Consider the following 24,049-nt stretch of genomic DNA (forward strand, 5'->3'; position numbering starts at 1 on the left):
AAAGATGAACTGAATACTTCATTTACGTAACAATAATCGTATATTTATTGCTATCGATGGTTTACACCATTGTAAAAAGTGTATACAAAGTGTTGTTTAAATTGAAGAGCAGAAATAGAGATATAAAATCAAACGAATATAATTCTGATCCCAAACAGTTACGGAGGACGCAAAGACAAATGGAATCATTGAATAACTCTATTAAAATACTAAGTAGTAATAACCGTGGTCTTCGAATTGATTATCATTTGTAAACCACAGCGAACGAAACATTTTCGATCCATTTGCGATATAGGAACGTAAGTAAAGACAATGATTGTACTTTCGCTCCATTATCCAATGTTGTATCCTGTTCAGCTCTCTTGAATACTTCATTTCAAATCGTAGTGACATATACCAGAATTAATAAATGCATCATCGTGTGCAGTATATTTCAACAAAATAAACGTTTGCGAAATTCATTTCATATCAATCTTGTAAATAATTCTGCACTCTTTCAATAATGATTGACTATCTTTATGAAAACAAATGCAATAATAATGCGTTTAACATCAACATCGTTTGATGGTCATATTTTTCAGGAATTTCGTTCTCGGAATGTCTTTAAATCAGACACATTAATCCTAAACTTTTTTTTTTAAATGTACATTGTTGTTCGAAGATGATATTCTTACTAAGATAATGTTTTAATACAGTGGAACGATTCGCAAAATACTTTGTTCTCACGGCTTGAGAAAATATAAAGTTCAGTGCCGTGAAATTCTTTAAGTATTCTTATTAATACTTTTGCAGCAATACATTCGTACTAATTACGAATTTTTCTGGCGAAGACTAAACTTACTGCAGTCAGTTTATGAAACATGATATGCCAATTTCCAAAATAACTCTGATACGATGGAGCCAGATAAAAAGTTTTATCACTTTGTCTGCCTTCTTATAGGCCACAGCCAATATGTAATTATTAAATCGCTATGGTTCTTTCGGACTTCTTTTCGCTTCATTTTTAATTTTAGATTATTTCAAATCGAACATACTGCTTCAAGCTAGCACATGTACGAATTCTTTTTTTACATTTGTGTTTGACTTCCCCATACTCTCGAAATAGCTGTTCTCGTGAGTTTCTTTCCGATGGTTTGCACAATAAATCCTATTCTTTGCAATGAGTCGTGATCAAGGATCTTCCTTCCATCAAAAATATAAGCTGGCTTCATCATATTGGTATAAATTTTTTTATAATCGAGTTCCTGAAATATCAACACAGATTAATAATATCAACTATTTTAAAATATAAAAACATAATTATTCCTATCTTACAATCGGATTATTATGCGATATAATTATTCGAATAATATGCCTCCATAATCACAGTGGTAATTAAATGTATCTACATACGTGTAGATTGTATAAAATATTGTACTCACCATAAACTCGTCCCATTCCGTGCACAAAACGATAGCATGAGTATCTTTGGTAGCGGTATAAGCGTCCTTGTAAATACTGATACGATCTTTAACTCGTTTTGGATTAGCTGTTACACTCGGATGAGTCAAATCTTCTATAATCTGTATTTCTTCTACCTGAAAAAATCAAATGAATTTTTTCATTTAGAACATATGTTTCGATCGAAAAACATTATATAAAAAAGAAGATGAAAGATAATATAAAAAGTGAAATCAACCTTGGGATCGTAGATGTGTAAGACAGCACCTTCGTCGAGTAGAGTCTTGGCAACGTGAATGGCGGGTGACTCACGAGTATCGCCGGTATTTTTTTTGAAGGCAAAACCTAACATGGCGATCCTTTTATCCGTGACAGTATTAAATAACGACTCGATCACTTTTGCAGAAAATCGTGATTTTTGATACTCGTTCATGTCTATTACTTGTTGCCAATAAGCAGCAACTTCTGGTAAATTAAGACATTCACAAATGTACACCAAATTTAGAATGTCCTTTTGAAAACACGATCCACCAAAGCCCACCGACGCATGAAGAAATTTGGAGCCTATCCTAGAATCAAGACCAACGGCCCGTGCCACCTCTGATACGTCGGCACCCGTGGCCTCGCAGACCGCCGACAGAGAATTTATACTCGATATGCGCTGTGCCAGAAAAGCATTGGCTGCCTAAAACCGTAAACAATCGTAGAGATCCAAGCTATTTCGAAAACGTTAGTTCTTATTTTTAAGTTTACATAATGATCTTTTCGTGCAAACGTATTTAATTGCAGTCATGATTAAATATATCATATTATTATTGTTGTTATTATTATTATTATTATTATTATTATTATTATTATTATTATTATTATTATTATTATTATTATTATTATCAGAATTATGACATAAACGATTTAATATATCTTTTTAAACTAGCTAATATTGTTTGATTCCTCCCATGTACTTAATTCTGTTCAACAGCAACTAGAAACTTTATTACATGAGATGAGCATAATAACAACTACTTTCTTTGCATACCAAATCAACGACATTAACATAATAACATACACGTACCAGCTTTGATAATTCTGAGCTCCAAGTATTGGTAGTTAAAATATTCTCTCTTGGTATCCAATGCTCATAGACTTTACACAATTCCTCGATAGCTGCCTGTCCTTCTGGTGAATCCTCACCACCGATCAATACACGATCAGCATTTACCAAATCTTCGATAGCAGTTCCTTCTGCTAAAAATTCTGGATTCGACAAAATCTAAAATAGTTTTTATTGCGTACAATACGATGTAAGAGATAAAGAAAAAAAAAAAGAAACATACAAAAGAATTGATTATCAGATAAAATACATATTTACATTACCTGATACGAAACACCTGGTTTATGATTAGCACGAAGGATGTTCATGATACTCTCAGCAGCTCTTACAGGAACCGTGCTCTTTTCGACAACAATTTTATCACTAGTCGCAATCTCTGCAATCATTCTAGCAGCACTCTCGACATATTTCAAATCTGCCGCTCTTCCCTTTCCATTACCGAACATTTTTGTCGGTGTATTTACAGATATAAATATTAAATCTGCTTCCATAATGGCGGTTTCGATATCGGTGGAAAAAAATAAATTTTCACCGCGACATTTACGGACCACGTCGTCCAATCCTGGCTCATAAATTGGTAATTTATCAGAGTTCCATTGTGCTATTCGTTCTTTACTCTTATCAACGACAGTTACTCGTATTTCGGGACATTTTAATGCAATCACGCTGCATGTTGGACCACCGACATATCCGGCGCCCATCCCGCAAATTTTTTTTATCGTCATCTTCTTTTATTACGCCTTTTCTTCCTACGAAAAATACATACATTTTTAACATTTTTAATATTTCTCTTTATATACTGTAAAAAGCCTAAGTATTCGTACAGTAAAAATATTTTATATCGTTATACGTATATATATATATTATATGCGATATTATAGTATTGACTTCGACATTAAATATTTGATATCACAAAATGGAATTATTAATAAAAATTAAAGTATAAAATATATATATTCATTTCGAAAGTTATCGAAATCAACTTTAAACGTATGTAATTCTAAAAAATAAAATTTTAATATATAATACATGATTTTTTCTTTTTATGAAAAAGAAAATCTCTTTATACCGACGTTATTATTGAATCTTACGCGTGTTTATATTATTTTGGAAATATTATGTACCTACAAAATCTTTAAGCAATTTACCTTGATGTCAGATTTTAAATAATGATAAAAATTATTGCAAATGATTGCGTAGAGTGTAAAGTAAATCTATCCTTGATCCTTTTTCAATTCGATGACGTACGAACGACGTCTTCCTGAGAAATATTGACACTGCACCTGTACAATACCGAATTGGAAAAAGACACAAGTGTAAAAGTACTGACAATCAAAAAATGTTTTACCTGAGCTCGAAAATTTGAATAATGCCGTGATATTCCCTAGCTAATTATTACTCCAAAACAAAATTATATCTACCGATGAAGATAAATTTCTTTCTAATCATGCGAGTCTAGCTTCCATTATATCACGATTAGATCAAAAAACTAAGAATTCTTCATGATAAGAATATTCGAATAATTGATAAACTATTTTCGTCTTTATCCTCTTGTTACCGACGTTTCTGTCATCCAGAGCTTCACTGTTTCATTTGTAATGTAACTTATAAATCCTCTTCGAGTCACTACTTATCGCGAAATAGGACGCGTCTGAAGTATAAAGTACAATATACGCATGCGTAGCTTACAATGTTGCCACATTTACCAGACTACGTTACTATTGGTCGAACTTATTACAATGCAACCTTGGAAGCATATTTTTATTCCTTCACTATGTATTCTCTCTCTCTTTCTCTCTCTCTCTCTCTCTCTCTATATATATATACATATATATATATATATATATATATATTATACTCCATGCAACTTTAGTTTTTTAGTACTTCTTTTTATCCCAGATAAAATGTAATTAAAACGATTTTGAATTTTACCGTATTTATCGTCTATCTAAATAAATAATAATTAATAATTAACAATTAATTATTTAGAGATAAATACGTATAACTAAAATTAAAATAAAATGTAATTGATAGAATTGATGCATGATTGGTGTAATTATTATCCAATAGGATTCGTTTCAATCCTAGTTTTTAACTCTACATAATAGAATATATCTTTACATATACGATATGAATTATCTATTAACTAATTGAAATGTACTATAACAAAATTATATACATATATATATATATATATATATATATATATATATATATATTAATTCTCCATCAATTTCAATATTTTATTTTACAATAAATCGAAAAGCACAAAAGTTAAAATTACTTGTTTTCTTTTTTGATAATAAATTAAGCGGGTGAAACTTTGAGGAAGTTGCATAACATCATACATTCGGTATTTTAACGACCAATTCGTTATTCATAGGATATTTGAGAATATCCGGGAAGTCATAATCTTCGACTGATTATGTTTCATAAGGAAGAGATAATAATTTAACGATCAACTGATTTGTATCGATCGAAAATTTACAATATACTTAATAAGAATTCATTTGATTTTCTTTTTAGTACATACCGCATCTGAAGAAGTAAATAAATGTTAATATACATTTATGTATATATATATGTATATATATAATATATGTATACATATATATATATATGTATATATATAATATATGTATACATATTATATATATATATATATATATATATATATATATATATACATAAATGTATATTATATGCAATAAGAATATACGATATATACAATGAGAATAATATCACGAAAATTATTAAAATATCAAAGTAAAAAGGAATATTTTCTCAAACATATCTTCATTTCTTTGATATTTATGAAAGTACGTTCTACGTTCTGTTTGACACGTTCCTTACCGAAGATTTTAAGAAGTAAAGATACGTTCAGATGTGATCTGAAGCACGTACGCAATTCAGCCTTAATTATACCCTTTTTATTTACTTAGAATTTATGTATATTTGAACTATATTTCCAATAAAAAAATTCTATTTTTTAATGTCAATAAAAAAATTTTTTTTAACTACGTCTTCGAGATGTTCATTAAATTTTCTGGGAAAGAATTATCTTAATATATATTAAGACCAATTCAAACCTTTTTTTGACTCATTGAAAGATCGCACGTATCCCATTCGCTTTAGAGTAAATATAAAAGCAGTATGAAGTTCCCGCTGTTTTCTTCATTTCTACGTGACTCAACGACGAAGCAAAAGCAGCAGTGGCTATAATAGTATCGAGTAGTACCAATAGTAACAAAATCAGTACATACATTTCTTTAGAAAGAAAGAAAACTATAAGAAGAGATCTAAAACTGTATCGAACAACAATTTTGTTCAATTGGTATTTATTATCAGTTCATTCACGTAATTTAATCTTCTAGTGGAAATTTTTTAATTAATTTTGGTTTTGTTTGCTCCTTAATACGTACGAGGTAAGAAAATTTTTAAATACATCATTTGTTGATTTAATTAATCGGACATTATAATCTTATTCGTTGAAAATGTGAAAAGAAAAAAAAAAGAATAATTAATGCAATTAAACGCCGTGTATTAAATCGTGATTTAAAGTAAGGTTAAGTTACATTTTGTACCTATTATTCTATATTTACTTATAAATTTCAAAGATATACATTTATTAACTTAAAAATTGTTTCTTAATATATCATTTTTTCATATAATACCTTGCAGAGAAAGGACATATGTATATATACATTGTATCTAATTATTTATAAATGTATGTATGTATATATACATTTATAGATACGTTGGTATGTCCATTCGCATGATTTTAAAGTATACATGTGCGTGCGTACTAATTAAGATCAATGACAATTGATAATCGTAATATATATTAAAAATTTTAAATGAGATTAAACTAAACGGAAGTTCTTGTCTTTAAAATTGTTTAAAATTCACAATTTCATCTATTATTATGTATGACAATCGTGTATTCTATTTTAATAAAATTTCAAAAATACATGCGATCATGATAATATGGTGACGTAACATATTGATAATAGTAGATTTGCTAGAGTATTATAACTCTATGTTATAATTACGTCAATGATATCATTATAATATAAAGTTTAAAGATTTTAAAGAACATTAATGTGAATAATATATCGTTTGTTATTATATATTGGGTTGGCAACTAAGTGATTGCGGATTTTGTCGTTTCCTTCTTATTTGAAATCCGGCAAAACTTAGTTGCCAACCCAATATTATATATTTCATTTAGGTTATGGCATAATTTTTAAAATTACATTTTCACATAACAATTCCAATTCATGTCATCATATATGTAATAAACTTATGTAAAAAATCTACACTTGTGAATTATAGTTATCTTGTTTTTATAGTTGAGATATATATATAATCAAAATGGATTCGAAAGAAGAAATAGTGATCTACGATGAATCAATAAGTGATAGGGCAATTAGTCATGCCAAAAGAAATCCTTTTTTGATGGCTGGTATGGATAATCTATTAAGCGATAAGCAACGATTTTTAACCACATGTTACAATGGATCTTTTTGACATTTTATCGACTTAATATTTCTAATTATTCATATTCTTTTGTTTTAGGTTTTGCAAGTTTGATAGCAGCTTGTGCGATAGGCGTTTATAAATTTAAACGCCGAGGAAATATGCCGATATCTCACTACCTCTTGCAATTTCGAGTTCTGGCACAAAGCTCAGTAATTGGTTGCATAACTATTGGAATGGCTTATCACATGTTCAATGAACATGTTTTACATAAAGGGAAAAAAGAATGATAAAAATTGTTTAGCTAGAGTATTTGTCACAATCCTAATAAGTACTAAAAATTTGACAGATATTTCACATGTGTTACAATTAGTCTGAATTAGATGAAACATAAAAAGATACTATAATAGTATTATTATTAGACTTTGAATACTTTTGGCTGGCTCCAATGATGATATAGAAAAAATTATATTTTCTCATACTTTTTCTTTCCTACAGATATAAATATTTATGAAATAGAAAGATATGATTACATTAAGTGTTTTATTTAGAAAGATCATCACAGTAATAGTACTCTTATATATGTATTATATGTTTAAATAATAGTTAATAAATGTTTGTAATAGTGCATGATATATGTTATTATTCACATAAACAATTATTAATTTTATGATAAAATTTGTTGTAAAATTAACAAAGTAAAAATTTAACATTAATGAGTTATTTGATGTAATATTAGAAAAATAAAAAAATTTCATATTCATGAACACTTCGTGTATTTCACTATGTTTATTTTATTTTAAGAACATAAAGCGAAGTTATATATAAGGAAATAACTAGCATTCTGGTCTTGAAAATAAAATAATTTTAGCCATATATTTCAATAAGTATCAAATTTAAAATCGAAGTTATAGCAGGCCCTAAGTATAAATAAAAATAAGCAATGTATAATTTTAATAATTATCATGCCATTATATACGTTAGCTTTCTCCTTGCACGCAGATGTGCTTCAATAATTGATACTTTAAACTAATTTTAATTTATTTAGAGAGAAAGACAATGTATAATGTACTGTAAGTACTATAGTATAATTAACCCATTGCACTCGAAGGCTCTAGAGCGGAGCCATTTAAAATTTGTCTTCAAACTCGAGGGCTCCGCTACGGAGACAATGCAAATAATCTTCAGTTTTTAACATAAGGACAAAAACAAATCGTAAGAACTATTTATATGATATTTCGCTTTTGGTAACAAATGACGGTTGCTGCTCGCGGATAATTACATTTGTATTCATAAACAATTAAAAAAATAATAACATACAACGATGACTTTTCTTTTAATGAGTATATCATTAATTTACATGTAAATATGATCTTTTCACTAAAATTGCTTCGAGTTGTTGGTAATATAAATGAAAAAGAACTTCGAGTGCAAAGGGTTAACTATATTATAATAATAGTGTATTAAAATTATATAGCTGACAAATGTTAAAGCAGTTCATTACTTTTTGTTCGAAGTGTATATAATTCAGCAACAGTTCCTGCACGTTCCGAAAAAAAGAAGAGGAAAAGAGATAAAAGGAAAAAAAAGAAAAGAAAAGAGAGAAAGAAGAGAAAGAAAAGAGAAACCATAAGAAATGAACCCGCCACAAAACATTAAATAAAGAATTTGTTTTTATTTTTTAAATTATACAGTTCAAATATTTGATCCGCGACCATTAAATAACAAAACTTTTTAATTGATTTTGATCGACTGGCTAAACAATCATTGTTTAGTATATAAACAACACAATTTCTTTTTTTCTGCTACTCTTATATAAATCTGTCTCTAATCATATATGGCGCCAATATTTAATCCACTAGAGGGCGTCGATGGTATATTAGATGGTATAACCTATATATATACTAGAATCACTGTAAATAAGCATTTATGTTTTAGAACATAAAGTTAACCTCATTTTGTGAGAATATTTTTCTACAAAGTGATAAGGCAAATTATATTAATAATTATAATATAATTGATATTTATTAAGAAACATTGCAATGGTTTAATATAAATTAAATTGTCATTTGTTTGATTGTTTAATTTCTCAAGTGTGTATATTTGATTCAATCTCTTTTGAAGTCATCGTATTTTTAATAACAAAGTTGTTTCAAATGAAATTATATACACTTTATTTTTTCTTTTCCTTTAAATCTAACATTGAATGTTGGAGGAATTGATTTTATTTTCTCGTAAGAAAAAGAAATATAAATTATTATTAGTTATTATTATATATTGTATGTATTTTAAAATATATACGAAGATATATCTCAGTAATATATAGAAGTATATATGACATATATATAATGTCCAATTTAATTTATGTCTAATGATAACACAAATATTTTTCAGTTATTTTTTCTCTCTACATTTCTTCTGAAAAGATAACATATCAGTCGAAATGGATGATATTTGGGAATCTAGGGATAAGACTATCAGAAAAGAAATACTTAAAAAAGGCATTTTTTCAAACAAACCAACAGAATGTTGTGAATGCCAGATTATAATACAAAATGTAAATGTTACTGGAATGAATGTTATGGATTTGAAAAATCAGCTTCAAACAGAAATTCTCGATGATACTGAAAAGACAATTAGGATAGGAGATGCAAATTCTGAAATCGACAGAAAAATTGAAAGGGGAATACAGATGATGATGATCGAAGAGAATTGTTTGTTTACCATATATATGTCAGCTTTATCTGAGGAAGGAAAAAAAGTTATTGTCACTTTTAATATAATTTTGAAGTATTTCAAGCCATTTAAGACAATTTGGAATTGGACTCCAGAAGAAAAATATGAGATTGCTTCGAAGTATAAAGAAGTTGGTGTAAAATTATTTAAAGAATCAAGACACATAGATGCGTTTCATAAATTTAGCAAAGCTTGCAAAATTTTAATAACTCTAGAACCAATACCTGATCTAGAATTGGATAAATCATTAGAAAGAAATATTAATACATTGAGGATAATTTTATATAACAATTTAGCTGGATGTCATATACTTAGAGAGAATTATGAACATGTAATTAAATTATGTAACAAAATTTTAGAAAAAGATGAAAATAACATTAAGGCTTTGTATAGACGTGGTGTAGCTTATGGTAAATTAAGAAACATTGAAAATGCTGTTTCTGACTTGAAAAAAGTTATTATTTTAGAGCCTCATAATGCTGCTGCAAAGGAACAATTTCTCATTTATAATCAAAAATTGCAGGAAGCAAATCAGAAGTGTAAAGATATGATAAAGAGAATGTTTCAAACTTAATAATTAATTATCAAGTATCTTTAAATCATTGACATAAAATTGTTTACAAATAATATATAGATAATATACAGAATAAATAGTTATTTTATAAATAGAAAAATACGTTTTTATTTTACCCATAACAATGTTACACCACATTTGACGCATTTGTATTATTTATGTAGCTTGCAACAGTTCTCTACCTACACTTGTTATTCAATAGTTAAATATATATAAATACAGTGAAATTTATTTTATGTTGTATTAAAACACAATACTAGTACAAAAAGATTTGAAGGATAAATAATTGAGCGTTTAATATAATATAATTGTAATATACATTTCCATCTATTGTTCTGAATGATATCCTAGTATGATAATATGAAAGCATTTAATAAGTGTAATCATTTCAAAAACTGTTTTCATACGCATTATGAAAATGAAACAAATGTACACAATTTCTTAAATGTGTATTTAATGAAATGCTTTATTGTAATCTTAAAAATTTCAAATTAGTTACTTTCTTATACTGTGAAAATGCTATTACAAATGTATTAAACTTAAAATCTTGATAATCTTACAAAATGGCATAAACAGAAACAATGTCATTCTTAATATGTAAATTCAACTTAATTTGTATAATTTACACATTAATTTTGGATTTCTCCATATGAATTAAAATACTTTACATTGAAATTATATACAAGAAGAACTTTTAGCGATCTTTTTAGGATAAATGTTATTACTAATCTCCATGTATATAGTAAACAGAGATAGGTATACGGTACGGGCAACTTCAATGGCACCTTATACAATGATGCATGAAAAATAATTTTACTGCTCGGTCATTAGATAATATTGATAATATTGATGAACAGTTATGTTTAGTTAAAATATTATAACTATTATTAAAATATAATCTAAATTTGATAGCATTAATCAACACTAAATAAGTAGATCATTTGTATTCATTTATATCTGTATCTTTTTTCTCCAGATTAGATATTTACAGAGGAATATTAAAGTTTTTCAAAAATAAACCACAATATAGAAAGTAACATATTAAACAAAGTTATAAGAAGTATAATTCAATGCAAATGTGAATGTTATTATCTGCAAGTTCAAATTACTTAAGGTATAATCTCGCACTAAATTATTTCTTTAATTAATTACGCATTACCATATGTATGTAATAAAGAACATAACAATAGAAAAAAACTATTAATGTTGCCAAACCATTAGAACTGTCCTTCTTGTTTGTAAAATATTATATGCTTTAATAATTTTATATAAATGACTGTTTGTGTTGTAATAACTTTTTTGTTAATATATTCATGCCAAATTTTATGCTACGTTTGTAAAAATACTAATTGTACAGAATAAAATTAGTTCAACTCATGCATCATTTTTAATTATATCTAAACAAATACGAAAAAAAAACGCTCGAGAATTAAAATTGTTTACTACCAAACATATAAAATTAAATATAATATTAATATTTATCTGGCAAGATAACTAAATTTTGATACATGCATACGATAAGTTTTATTACCTACAATTACTCAATGAATACTTATAATAATCTATCAAATAGAAGATTATTTCTTGACATATTTTTGCACAGCATACAAATTCTATAAATATTTTATAAATCAAACATAATGTTTTCTTGTTTGTTAAAGAATTAAAAAGAATGATAAAGATAATTCAAGCAATATTAAATATAATACAGAATTACATTAGGCATTTCATAAAAAACATTCACAGATATCTTTTTTACTACATTTTTTCATATGAGCAATTTTGGAAATAAAGTCTATCATATACATTACATAATTTTTATCAATATTAATACCATATTGGCAACAATATTTACCTTATAATTAAGTTAGATAATACAATCTTACAGAACTTATAAATTCTCCCTGCAGATTATTATTCTGTCAAGTGACACAGTTAATATAGTCACATGTTACATCAATATGGCATGTATATCTTAATTGCGTTGGTATAGTTGGACCATAACACATCTTTTAAATTTTACAGAATACAAAATAATACCATTAATCAAAAATATTATAAGATTCCCACATAGTTTCTTTATTTTGGATCACGAGTATCATATTTATAATATAATAAACATAATATTGTGTCATTGAATTTTCAATATAATGTATCATTATTACTAACAAAAAAAAAATAAAATTCATGATCCATTAGAAACAAGGGGCTTGAAAATCATAGAATCAGAAGTTAATAATAACAATTTGTGTTATTTATATTGTATTCAATAAAAAAATAATTAGAGTACATTATTAAGTTTCTGGCACAAACATAATGTGAACTAATTACACCAAATTTGTGGCAATAGAAAACTGTGTTTTTCCAAAAAATGATATTCTAATTATAAAAATTATAAAAAGTATTTATTTCAATGTATTATAATTTAGGTTGTAGCGATAAAAAAAATATGTCCAGACAGAAATATCTAATACGTTTGTATCATCATAATCCTATTTACGCTTTTTCGAAGGCATTTTCAATTCACTAAAGCATTATTAATAAAGTTAACATTCCAGATACTAAAAATCTGAATTAGTCTATAATGACATTACTACTTATCAATATAAGAGCTCAATTCTATAACAATGTAATAGTAATGATCATAGATAATACTAATAACTGGGATTTTCAATGATTTAACACTGATTTATAATCAGGATATACCATATATACATTCACAGTCATTTCAGATTAATCTATCAATTACAATCTTTTATTTTATCATCAAAAAGAGAAAACTATTCATGGCTTTACGTATACAGCAAAACATATCAGAAAATTTTGTTATGCCACTTATTGGTGTTAATTTACTGACGTATGCTTTCATGCATCGAAAATATCTGGAAATGGAAGGAATGATCATTATGATACTTTTGGTTTGCCATTGGCAGTGATAGTGGCGTTCATTGTCGTGTTTGTTGCCAATTCAGCAGCCTGCGCTACCACTGCTACAGAAACTGACCTCTTCACAATTTGTTGATAAAGTACTTTCATGAACTAAAGCAAAAGAAAAAAAAAAAAGAAAAGAAAATGAAATTAACCATATATAATACATATAATAAAAAATAATCCATTCATAATATTATTAGAATAGAAATACTTTATATTAACAATATCTTTAGTTAATAAAAATATCAATATAATTTCTATTAGTAAGAAGATTATTATTAAGCAACATTTTATATTATGTATTTTGTATTATATATTTAAGTAACTATAAAAGGCAAGATTATAGTTGAAGGAATATGTATATATATAAGGTTTATATATTTAGACCTTATACAGACAATTCCCAAACAGCATACCTTTCAAAAGTGTCATCCTGTTAGCACTCAGCTTATAGGAAGGATAAAAGATAACAAAACTTAAAATTAAGCTAATAGAATTATTTCTGCAAAAAATATATCTTGGAAAGCAAATAAGAAAATTAATAATAAAATTTGAACTAAAGAGCATAAGCAATAATAATTAATGATTGATAAAATTTATTTATGCAAACTTAATTTAAATGTGAGATAAATGATAAGTGTATAAAAAAGGAATGAAGCATAGGATCAGATATAGCGGTGTTTACAAAGGTAGGTATATATAAGTTTATAAGTAGGTATTGCAAACAAAGTTATAATAATGGGAAGGATTAGATATCTTAGTTTGTAAGTAAGATGAGCGCATAGCCAGGCCTGTTAAAATAAGAAATGGTGCATATTAATGAGGATATGTATGGACAGTACGATTAGTATAAATGTAATAATAATGTGTGTGTTTATATGAGTAAGTATATATATACAACACACGTAAATGCACGCACAATCCTTATATATATGCTGTTGCTTATTGTACTATAAAGAATCTTTAAAATAGATAATAAATATTTTAATAATTTTCCCGTGGTTTTGTTATTTCCATACAATAAATTATTACAATAAAGTTTCAAATTCAGATTTGTTAATAAATTTATATTTTTCAAATTTAATGCAATGTTACCAATAGCATGTAAAGTTAATGATTAAAATAATGTAAGTGGATACTATAATTTTTCCATGATTTTACGTATTTTTGTATGAATAGTAGCTCTTTATCGACAGAATCTCTATTGACAGAAGTTAAAAATTTCAAATTTGCATGATACATATTTAAGATTTGATATAAGACTCTAAACATAATTGTTAAGTAAATAATATTAAGACTTACATTTTCCCATATAGCATTTGCTAGTTCATCTATTCGCGTACCCATTTGGTGGAATTCACCGCTATACCTATAATAATTAATATTAAGATATATATAGGCCAAAAATTTTAATACGATTTATACTTGCGAATATTAGAAAAATACTTAAATTAACATACTTTATATATGCCCAAAAAACGAATGTAAGTAATCCAACGCCCAAAATCACATTGCATGTATTCGCTATAGTGTATAAACCAACTAGTCCAAATATACCAGATAAAATATACATAGTGACTGCTATCACGAGAAACACTGCAGGAGTTCGTGCTGCCTTAAAAATGTTTTTACTTTCATTGTGCGCTTTGAATTGAAGATAAGCTTCATCCATATCCTAGAATGGCGTAGAAACAACATTATTTACTTATGACAAATTTTCAATAGCATATTGATTTTTTTTGTAATTAAATATAATAATACATTTATAAGTACCTTCATTAATTTTTCCATGTACATCTGACTAAACTCATCTCCACCCATTTTTCGTTTATTCTGAAAATGATGTATAGCACTATCCATACACCGTTGATGCTCTGCATCTAAAAGAGCAGTAGGTAAAAACGGTTTGATTCCTCCACAAACACTTTCCATCGATTGTAAATATACATCTTTCGCCTCAGCTACAGCTGACAGATTATTAGCTTCTGCTGTCGCCTAAAAATGAAAAGAAAAAAAAAAAAAAAAAAAAAGAAAAAAAAAGAAAGAAAAAAAAGAAAGAAAAAAGCAAGAAAAAAAAAAGAAAAGAAAAATACTTAATTATAAAATCATTTATATGATATTATTAAGGTATTTTAAATGATTAAAACTATATATACTTAATTTATGAATTATTGATTATACTTACAACAAGCATACTTTTAGGTTCTGGTAATTCATCTCCTTTATAAATTTTTATATAACTTTTGAAATATTCAAGCAAATCTCTGGCTTTTACAACTTGGCCATCAATTTTTTTTGTAACTAAATTTTCCGGTGCTAGTATCATTGGTATAAGAACTTTCAACTGTTCTTTAAACTCTGATTCAATTTCTGATAGTCTACCATCAAATTTTGGATTTGTGGCGATTTTCAAGCCTGGATGAGGCATAAGGAAGCATGATATATCCGAAAAGCAAGATTTTATATGCTTTCTTAAACTTTGTAATTCCGGATGTTGCTTATTAGATATTTCTAATCTTCTTTGCAATACTTTCTGTCCTCCTTCTGCCCCATAATCAGCTTCATATGGATAACACCAATCTCTTACTAGGAACTGCAATCTTTGAAAGGGTGTACTCCCTGATTTTTCCAAAGCTAGTCTACCATATTCAGTGAAAAGTTGCAAATGTTGAAGATGATCTTCCTGGATATTCTGTGATAAATTGTAAATTTGTACAGAAGACAACATCGTACTTAATGCAAACACTGTAGCACAATCCCTAACAGTTGATTGACTATCAAAAGCACCTTGCGTATCCATTAGTATTATAGCAACTCTTTCTCCATTTGGTAAAGTTGCAGGAAAAACATGTGACCACATTAATATTCCTGTAGTATCTCTTTCGGAACCTCCTCTCCATGAGAATCCTTTTAAAGGTTCATTGTCTTTTCCCAACCAAGAATCTGAACCTTTTCCCTTACTGTACTATTATGTTTGCATATTTTAAAAAAGCAACGCACGTGCAAATCATTCCATTTTCAACATAGTAAATATAAACATGAAACAAAAAGAGAGCATTTTTAAGGAAAATCTTCATAAACAATTATAAAAAAATTAAAAGTATACGAATATATATATATATATATATATATATATATATATATATATATATATATTACTTTAGAATAATATGACTACATATGTCAGTACCTTATCATTCATATAACGAAGAAAAAAGTCGAGTAGAAAACTTTTGCCCTTCCTGAATGCACCTGCCACGGACACAACAACAACACTTCTATCTTTTATGTCATCGTGAAGTAGAATTTTGGATAATGCTTCTTCATCTAATTCAAAAGTATGATCAGGCTGTGCAAGCACCACTTGTACCGGATATCCAAATTCTGTTATATTTTCATTTTGGTTGTTCATAGATGCTGCCTCTATGCGTTCTCTTCGTCCTAAGTAATCTATATCAGATAATACCAGAAAATTTATATGAAGCAATAGACTATGATAACTACAAAATATGTATATATTTTACACTTAATGATTTGTTACAAAGTCGAATAAATGATAATGAGCATAATTAAGTTTTATGTTGTTTATTACACTTTGACTGCATCAGCCAGTATCTAAAGAGAGATAGTTCGAATAAGCAGTGTTTAAAAGAACAATGTGATTATCACGGAATTTAAAACGGCTATTAGTATCAAACGACCTTTGTCAATCGATCGTAAATCTAATATATTCTACGAAAGATGATGAAATATATATATATATATATGTAATATGTATATGTACACGAATAATATCATGACAAGTCATTCGAGAGAAAAAGTACAATAAAAGAAAAAAGAGATGAAGGGAATTAGATAAAAGTGAGAACAAAAATTAAACTCATCATCAAAATTTGTAGTAATTTCTATTGGTACATTTTTCAAATTTAGCATAAAACCAACGTAAGATATTTTTACCATGAATATATAGGGAGATCTAGGAAAAGATTTTATAAAGCACGCGTGCTTTGCTTTATTTATATCGTAAGTATTCCGTAATTAAACTTCTGCACAAATAAACGTGTAGTACGAGGATGAAAACTATGCAATTACACACTATTATTCATTTTGTATGATAACGCAGTTAAGAATAATCTCATGTTGTATAATCTCATACAAGTACGGAATTGAAAGTACTGCAAAAAATCATGATAACGTATTTATCTTGTAATTTTACGTAATTACATATATTATTTGTTACATATATATATATAAAACAATAATACAATAATATAAGAATCGTTTCATCAAGATTATACGATGATAACGTTATCCTATTTTTTACTTTGTAAGTAAAGGTTACATTTTAACGGAGTTCCATTCTTAATAATTTAATTTCGAGTTTTTAAAGAGAACATATACTTTGTATACTATTTACGAGAAAATGCAATCAATTGTTATTTTATTTATTTCTCATTGATGCCAGTACTGCGCGAATCGTTAACACTAATGTTACTCGTAATTATAATGTGCTAAATTTGTGATTTGCAACGAAGAAAACTCACCTATTTTATCCATTGCTTGAAACTCCCGGGGTACAGGATTCACGTTCTCATCGAGAGTCGTCATCGAGGTCTTTCCGCCTGAAAAAGAAAAAGAAGAAAAAAAAAATCAACATCTTTAATCACGAACTTCGCTTTCTTTTCACCAAAACGTTGATTCAAATAAATAGCAAATACAAAACAAACATATATATACACATACATACATACATACATACATACATACATACATACATACATACATACATACATACATACATACATACATACATACATACATACATACATACATACATACATACATACATACATACATACATACATACATACATACATACATACATACATACATACATACATACATACATACATACATACATACATACATACATACATACATACATACATACATATATATATATATATATATATATATATATATATATATAGAGAGAGAGAGAGAGAGAGAACGCGAATTGGAGAATCTAGTTATCGGAACCAAAGAACTTTCCAAAATGAACGATTGCGAAAGAAACCTTGAAAACCTTTAGTAGAGTCAATTTCCACGAGAGGCCCATCGCTGAGCCGAACTCGAGTTTTGCTTGTTTCCTCGCATTCCTTCTTATCTTTTACAACAATGGGAAGACGTGACGATGCGTATCCTAGGTCGGAAGAAGGTGATTGATTGACTTTTGTTCTCGGTGGTCTCGTTGGTTCCCTCGATCTTAATTTCGAAATTTCGTCGAGTCGTTTCCGGCTCGGCGGGATGTGTTTCCTTTCGCTCATCTTTCTCTTCCGGTTTACATTCGGCGAAGGTGTACAAAAGAGAAAAAAAAGAAAAAAAGGAAGATGAAAAAGAGTCGAGATTTGCGATAATCAAAGATGCTATTAGATAGCACTGTTGTAGGAATATGTACGGTGCACGCACAATCGAGCACTAACAAGTCGCGCGAAGGAAGACCAGAAATATCCTGGTGGGAAGCGGTGGAGGTGCTCGGAGCTACTCGTCCGCGAGTAGCACGAAGAAGTTTGGGAGTTGGCAGCATCCCATAGTCGTTGATTTGCTTCTACATATATAATATACGTATACGTCGTAACGAGTAAGACGTCACGTTCAGTTCAATTTATATGCTCTTGAAAGTTACGTTTGGTTTTTTTTTCTTTTTCGAGTTTTTATTTTATTAGTAGATTTACGGAACTGTTTCCACAATCGAAAAAAAATCGACGATAGAAACCGAAAATTCTTAATCGCGTGATATCATCCTATAAGATAATCAATCTATCAAAAGGAATAATCGAAAGATTTAAGAGTTCACTTTACGATCAGTGGGTCTCAGATAGAGAACGCAAGATGACCGTTATTATTAGCTAACGTTATTACAAATAAAATTGCCTGACTGTTTGGAATGTTATTTTCTTTTTTGTTCTTTCGACTATCCGAAACTATCATACAAACGATAATTCTCCGATATTTTCATATTGAAAATGCGATATCATCGTAAAAACAATCACGTTATTTGATTATTTAACGGAGGAATAAAAAAAAAAATATAAAGACGAACAATATATCTTTTCTATTATTAAAACGAGTTTTATATATGTATATTGTAACAAAAAAAAAAAGGAGAAAAGCGTAGGATTATTTGGCGAATTGGCATCATTTCATAGTCGATAAATAGCAGAGAAATCTTGTTAACTCTCGGTTGCAGTGCTTAAATTCGTGGTCGATTTCGCGATCAGCTATTAAACGCACGTAAGTACGATTCATCCGCAAGAGGTTTTTCTTCTTTTATTATTAACGTGATTATTAAGGATATTTGCCGAAATATAAAATAGAAAAAAAGTGTTTAATTTCCATTTTTAATCGAAAACAACTTGAAAATAATCTATCAAGCGTAATTCAATGCGATTAGAAAAAAAAGAACACGTTTCCTCATTGTCATTCTCAACCTTTGGACGTACCTGACCTTTGGATTCTTATATCGTGTGTTTTTCACGAACGATATACGGCTGACTAACGTTACGTAGTTTCTTGTATTTTAATGACAGGTAGGAAAGAACCTAAGAGTCTAAAATTAATTAAAATAAGCGGAAAAGAAAAAAGATTTGAAAGGATACCGATTGCAGGAGAAAAAATGTGTCATTTAAAGCAAATTATATAGATTCGTATATTTAAGAGGAGAGAAAATTTAACATTTATTATTGTTATTATGGAAGGAAGATAAATGTTTCTCAGTATTAAAAAGTCGGATGAATAAGATTTGAACGAATGAAATTTTAAATCGCTTTACGGTACGTTGAAAGAGAGTAAATCGCGAACAACGATCACGAATCCGTGACGCGCAAGGGATATTACGATGCTATCTTATGGCCCGTTTTCCCACGCTTGTATTTATTTGAAAAAGTAAACCAACGTTTGCTCTTTTTTTTGTTCTTTTTTATTATTTTTTCTTTTTTCAAGCGAATACTTTAAGGTTGCATGAGCACCGTCGACTAGTTGCCGGTAACTACTAGATGCAAGGGAATGTTGTAGGACAACGTACGTACTTGATCATGCAGTAAGTCGTTGACAACCATGAAAATACGAGCGATATATAAGCGATTCGTTTGGTCAATCGAGTTCGATCGTTTGATTTTTTCGTCGTTCTTCGACTTAGTCGATGATTGTTCTCAACAATGCGCATGCAGCCAAAGTTTTACCGCGAGAGGAAAGGAGCTCGAAAGGAAGTCTGGATTGAGCGAAGAAGAGAAACGAGAACGTTCTTCAATCGATCCAGTTAAAATTATTATATTCTCTTCGAGCATCTCCGGAGTCATTAATCTTAACTATGAAGTTATTCGCCGTTGAGTTTATTTATATTTCCAACAATATAGAAGTAGAGCGTAATCGCGATTCCTAAAGTTTGCGAGATTCGATTGTGAGTTTTCGAGCTAAGAGAAATTTTCTACTTTTGTCTTTTATGCTATGTAATATTTCTTATAATTATAACCATATCGTATATATAAACTTCCATGTTAAGTCGAAGGGCGTTAGCGTGATGGCAAGTAAAGAGTCAGGAAATGCAATTCAACTCGACCGACTTTAATCTGTCTATCGATCATCTAAGATAAGTTTTATTTAATAATGAGATACGTCAACACGTGTTCTAGCAACAAACGTTGTTATTTTTTATACTCACGTTTCGCGTATTCGTAATTACACAAAATATGTATCGTTTCTACCTAAGAGTTCAGAGAGCCCGCGCAAACTACGCAAATATTTATACGGAGTAAGTGTGTTTGATAGGACGCATATCCTATGTTGATTCGTTATTTGCATACTACACTCTGTTTACATTTACTATAACTCTATCGAAACGTTAATTAATTCGGTTCAACATTAAACGAAATGTCATTAGAACGAAATTTATAGCTGATTGCGCTATTTTGTATTGCTGAAAATAATAAAAAAAGAAAAAAAAAAAAAAAAAAAAAAAAAAAGAAAAAAAAGAAGGAAAAAAGAAGAAGAAAAAAAAATAACGCCTTATGCCGCCAAAGAGATTTTAGTCGCGTTAGAACGGGATTGCAAGACTAACGAAAGAATGGCAAAAATATGGTTGTCTCTAAAACATTGACAAAAGCAGGATTTAGAGAGATCGCATAGACGGTGGCCACGTCTACAAAACATACCCGCGCGAGTCCATAACGTATCCGTTTTTATTTTACGGTATGGCTTTTTGGTGCCATACTTTGGAACTTTGAATAGATGAAATATTGTTCTGCGGTTTCCGGTTAAAATTTCTTCATAGATTCATTGCGATATCTCGCAAAAATCGATATTACTCACGATTAAAAGTTTTAAAACGATATCAATAGGATGCCGACGGCAACTTCGATGTAGAAGCTCACAAAAGTTGTCCCTTTTAATCTGGCAATTACTGTCGTTCGATTGATTACCTTGAAATTCATTTGATAAAATAGTACAAACTTTAATTAGGAAGGAAAAATATGAGAATCGAATGCTATTGTATCGTCGGTACATAAACGTATTGTTGCGAATATTTAAGCGAAAAGAGAAATTTATTATATATTAAATTATTTGTAAGTACGCGATCTTTTTTTTGCAATTGTTGTCGCATCCTAGAAATATAAAATAATCGGACAAGATCCGTTATGCTCTTATTACGGTGGATATTTATGACGACAAACATTTTCTCGCGCGAGTTGTTTTCTTCGTCTTTTTTTATGCGCACGTAAAACGAAATTTTTGCTTGTAAATGGCAACAATTGTAGGTTAACGACGTTAACGAGAAAAATGGGCACAAAAGTAACGTTAGATAGCTTTCAAACGAGCGTTTGTTTGACGCCTACCGTTGTAGAAGTAATATGGTGTTTGGTCTTCGAAAAGAATAACCATCGGAACTCATTAAATTATATTTTGCAATTTAAATTTCTTTTACATATGACAAGATGTTGGTTATCCTACGTAACAAATAAAATGATATCGCATCCTACGATACAAACGTTCGTGTGAAAATAGTCTTAAACTTTTATGCTTAAATTGCAATATATACAAACTATTAAACTTCTCATTTCATAAGTCGATGAAAGACGTTAACAATGTTTACAATGTTTCATACATAGGACGTCGAATCTTATTGATATATTTCTGTTTGAAAATAAAGAAATATTTGGGGTTACTTTTATAATATATAATTTCCAAATTTATTATCTCTTGATTACTCGATATTAGTCTCTAATATCGTCTCTTCGCATAGTTATAACAGAAAAGAGAAATTTGTCGTACGGTCGTAGCTCAATACGCTTTAGACATGTATTGCTAGCTATTGTTACCTTTTTTTCTCTTTCTCATTCCCTTTTACCCAACATCGACAGAGCACAACGGGTAACAATAAACTATTGAGAAACGAAGTCGATTCGTTTTCACTCGATACACAACGCGTAACGCTAGCGACACTATTCAATAAAACACACGCCACGCGCTACGATCAAAATAGGTATGCCAATATGCGAGTATCATTTCCTATACGAAATACGGACATGTATATATATACCTATGTAAGCATGTATATATATGTATTATTTGTACCTACGATGACTGGTCGTGTTTCATCGGCTTTGAAAATGCGATCACCCTTTCCACCTTTCTCTCATTGTCGTAGCTTTCGTTTAATTTGAAACGATATTACACGACTACCCTTACGGACCTACATCTGATAATTTCGTGTTAGTATTTCACGACTGAACCATACTCGTATCCTGAATATTCTTTCTTTCCTTCTTTCTTTTCTCTTACGTGAATATACACCATATAATACATATACAAACGTACGCGCGCGCGTATGTGTGTGTACACAATTCCATAATATTTATCCAACGCACACAGAGAATTAGTACGGGCTAATTAAAGGCGATACACGTCCAAAAAGATAAGAGAATGTAATACACGACCCTTTTCTCCCTTTCCCTTTACTTTCATCCTTTTTCTCTTTCTTTCGCGATACTTGATAACGTCTCTTCCCGTCATACTACTACACCAACGTTATATATTTACCTCTCTGTGACGAGTTAATACTCCTCGTTCCTTTGATATTTTACATTCTAAAAATTAGATTACGTCCCACATACGCGTTCTCTAAGCAAAGACGGTACAAGAATTCAACGAGAATTTTCTTCTGTCTTTCTCTGTTTTTTTTTCTTTTTTTTTTTTTTATAATCCTTTGCTATTTACGTACGTAGGACAAAATAATTTTTGATTTGGACGAATTATATGCTACGACGAACTCGATTTATATTGAAAACGAAGTCGGAAAAAGTTCGATGTTCGAGAATAATTTCGTATAGATAGTTGAAATTTATTTGGAATAATAAATTTCCGTTCGACCGGGAGAAAGCGTTTAATGTCTCTTTCTCAAATTAATCCTACATGCTTTAATCCAACGTTTTTATGGAAACATCGAGATAAATATTTTAATTCTAGGGATTGGATATTTTTATGTAGATATTTGTTTTTCTCTCTTTCCTCTTTTTCTTTTTTTCCTTTTCAAAATACTGTACTTTAGGACGAGCGAATAAAAAGAATTCCTTTGAGTATTTTTTAATCTTTCGACTCTGCCGATAGTGAAACGAAATATTAAAAACAACTTTTTCAAATCGTTTTTTTGAAAAATTCCATCTCGTAACATATTGAACGTCGAATAATATGACGCGAACAAGATTCTATATTCGTATGATTAA

The 24,049-nt window shown here is 28.9% G+C and overlaps 4 protein-coding genes across 15 annotated transcripts in view; 2 read left to right on the plus strand and 2 right to left on the minus strand.

The window, feature by feature from the left end:
• Positions 1–21: 21 nt before the first annotated feature.
• On the minus strand, positions 22–4,198 carry LOC124422232 (UDP-glucose 6-dehydrogenase). Of its 4 annotated transcripts, none has more exons than XM_046958396.1 (7): positions 3,973–4,198; positions 3,700–3,834; positions 2,815–3,300; positions 2,513–2,710; positions 1,679–2,125; positions 1,422–1,577; positions 22–1,244 (listed from the first exon to the last, which is right to left on the minus strand). In XM_046958396.1, the coding sequence occupies exons 3-7, from the start codon at positions 3,274–3,276 to the stop codon at positions 1,068–1,070; spliced, it is 1,440 nt and encodes a 479-aa protein (XP_046814352.1). In that variant the 5' UTR covers positions 3,277–3,300; positions 3,700–3,834; positions 3,973–4,198; the 3' UTR covers positions 22–1,067. The 4 variants fall into 4 exon arrangements, with proteins under 4 accessions (XP_046814352.1, XP_046814351.1, XP_046814354.1 ...); XM_046958395.1 differs by having other exon boundaries at positions 3,900–4,198; XM_046958398.1 differs by lacking the exon at positions 3,700–3,834.
• A 1,537-nt stretch (positions 4,199–5,735) lies between these two features.
• On the plus strand, positions 5,736–7,660 carry LOC124433122 (HIG1 domain family member 1A, mitochondrial-like). 2 transcript variants are annotated; one of them, XM_046982770.1, is made up of 3 exons: positions 5,736–5,976; positions 6,904–7,016; positions 7,130–7,660. In XM_046982770.1, the coding sequence occupies exons 2-3, from the start codon at positions 6,926–6,928 to the stop codon at positions 7,318–7,320; spliced, it is 282 nt and encodes a 93-aa protein (XP_046838726.1). In that variant the 5' UTR covers positions 5,736–5,976; positions 6,904–6,925; the 3' UTR covers positions 7,321–7,660. The 2 variants fall into 2 exon arrangements, with proteins under 2 accessions (XP_046838726.1, XP_046838727.1); XM_046982771.1 differs by lacking the exon at positions 5,736–5,976 and adding an exon at positions 6,631–6,654.
• Positions 7,661–8,739: 1,079 nt separating this feature from the next.
• Positions 8,740–10,440, plus strand: LOC124433121 (peptidyl-prolyl cis-trans isomerase FKBP4-like). 2 transcript variants are annotated; one of them, XM_046982768.1, is made up of 2 exons: positions 8,740–9,019; positions 9,425–10,440. In XM_046982768.1, exon 2 carries the CDS (start codon positions 9,474–9,476, stop codon positions 10,338–10,340), a length of 867 nt encoding a protein of 288 aa, XP_046838724.1. In that variant the 5' UTR covers positions 8,740–9,019; positions 9,425–9,473; the 3' UTR covers positions 10,341–10,440. The 2 variants fall into 2 exon arrangements, with proteins under 2 accessions (XP_046838724.1, XP_046838723.1); XM_046982767.1 differs by lacking the exon at positions 8,740–9,019 and adding an exon at positions 9,052–9,264.
• The window catches only part of LOC124433119 (atlastin), a 15,521-nt gene continuing 1,892 nt past the window's right edge, over positions 10,421–24,049 (minus strand). For 2 of the 7 annotated variants that reach the window (XM_046982764.1, XM_046982766.1), the window contains 7 exons: positions 17,816–17,893; positions 16,462–16,721; positions 15,457–16,236; positions 15,045–15,266; positions 14,732–14,946; positions 14,574–14,640; positions 10,421–13,379 (listed from right to left, as the gene is read on the minus strand). In XM_046982764.1, the coding sequence (XP_046838720.1) occupies positions 13,245–13,379; positions 14,574–14,640; positions 14,732–14,946; positions 15,045–15,266; positions 15,457–16,236; positions 16,462–16,721; positions 17,816–17,893 (1,757 nt within the window). In that variant the 3' untranslated portion in view covers positions 10,421–13,244. Of the gene's footprint in view, positions 13,380–13,687; positions 14,063–14,127; positions 14,473–14,573; positions 14,641–14,731; positions 14,947–15,044; positions 15,267–15,456; positions 16,237–16,461; positions 16,722–17,815; positions 17,894–18,348; positions 18,605–22,645; positions 22,812–24,049 lie in introns of those variants that run through there. The other 5 variants (XR_006944437.1, XM_046982762.1, XM_046982761.1 and 2 more) reach the window with 5 other exon arrangements.

Source organism: Vespa crabro, chromosome 2, assembly GCF_910589235.1.
Source record: "Vespa crabro chromosome 2, iyVesCrab1.2, whole genome shotgun sequence".
NCBI classification, from domain to species: domain Eukaryota; kingdom Metazoa; phylum Arthropoda; class Insecta; order Hymenoptera; family Vespidae; genus Vespa; species Vespa crabro.

Coding starts and splice junctions, on each gene's coding strand:
- LOC124422232 (XM_046958398.1), bottom strand. CDS start 3,276: ATGACGATAAAAAAAATTTGCGGGATGGGCGCCGGATATGTCGGTGGT. Junction 2,126..2,512: donor GCTCAGAATTATCAAAGCTG/GTACGTGTATGT, acceptor TTACGGTTTTAG/GCAGCCAATGCTTTTCTGGC. Junction 1,245..1,421: donor CGGAATGGGACGAGTTTATG/GTGAGTACAATA, acceptor TTGATATTTCAG/GAACTCGATTATAAAAAAAT.
- LOC124433122 (XM_046982770.1), top strand. CDS start 6,926: ATGGATTCGAAAGAAGAAATAGTGATCTACGATGAATCAATAAGTGAT. Junction 7,017..7,129: donor AAATCCTTTTTTGATGGCTG/GTATGGATAATC, acceptor CTTTTGTTTTAG/GTTTTGCAAGTTTGATAGCA.
- LOC124433121 (XM_046982768.1), top strand. CDS start 9,474: ATGGATGATATTTGGGAATCTAGGGATAAGACTATCAGAAAAGAAATA.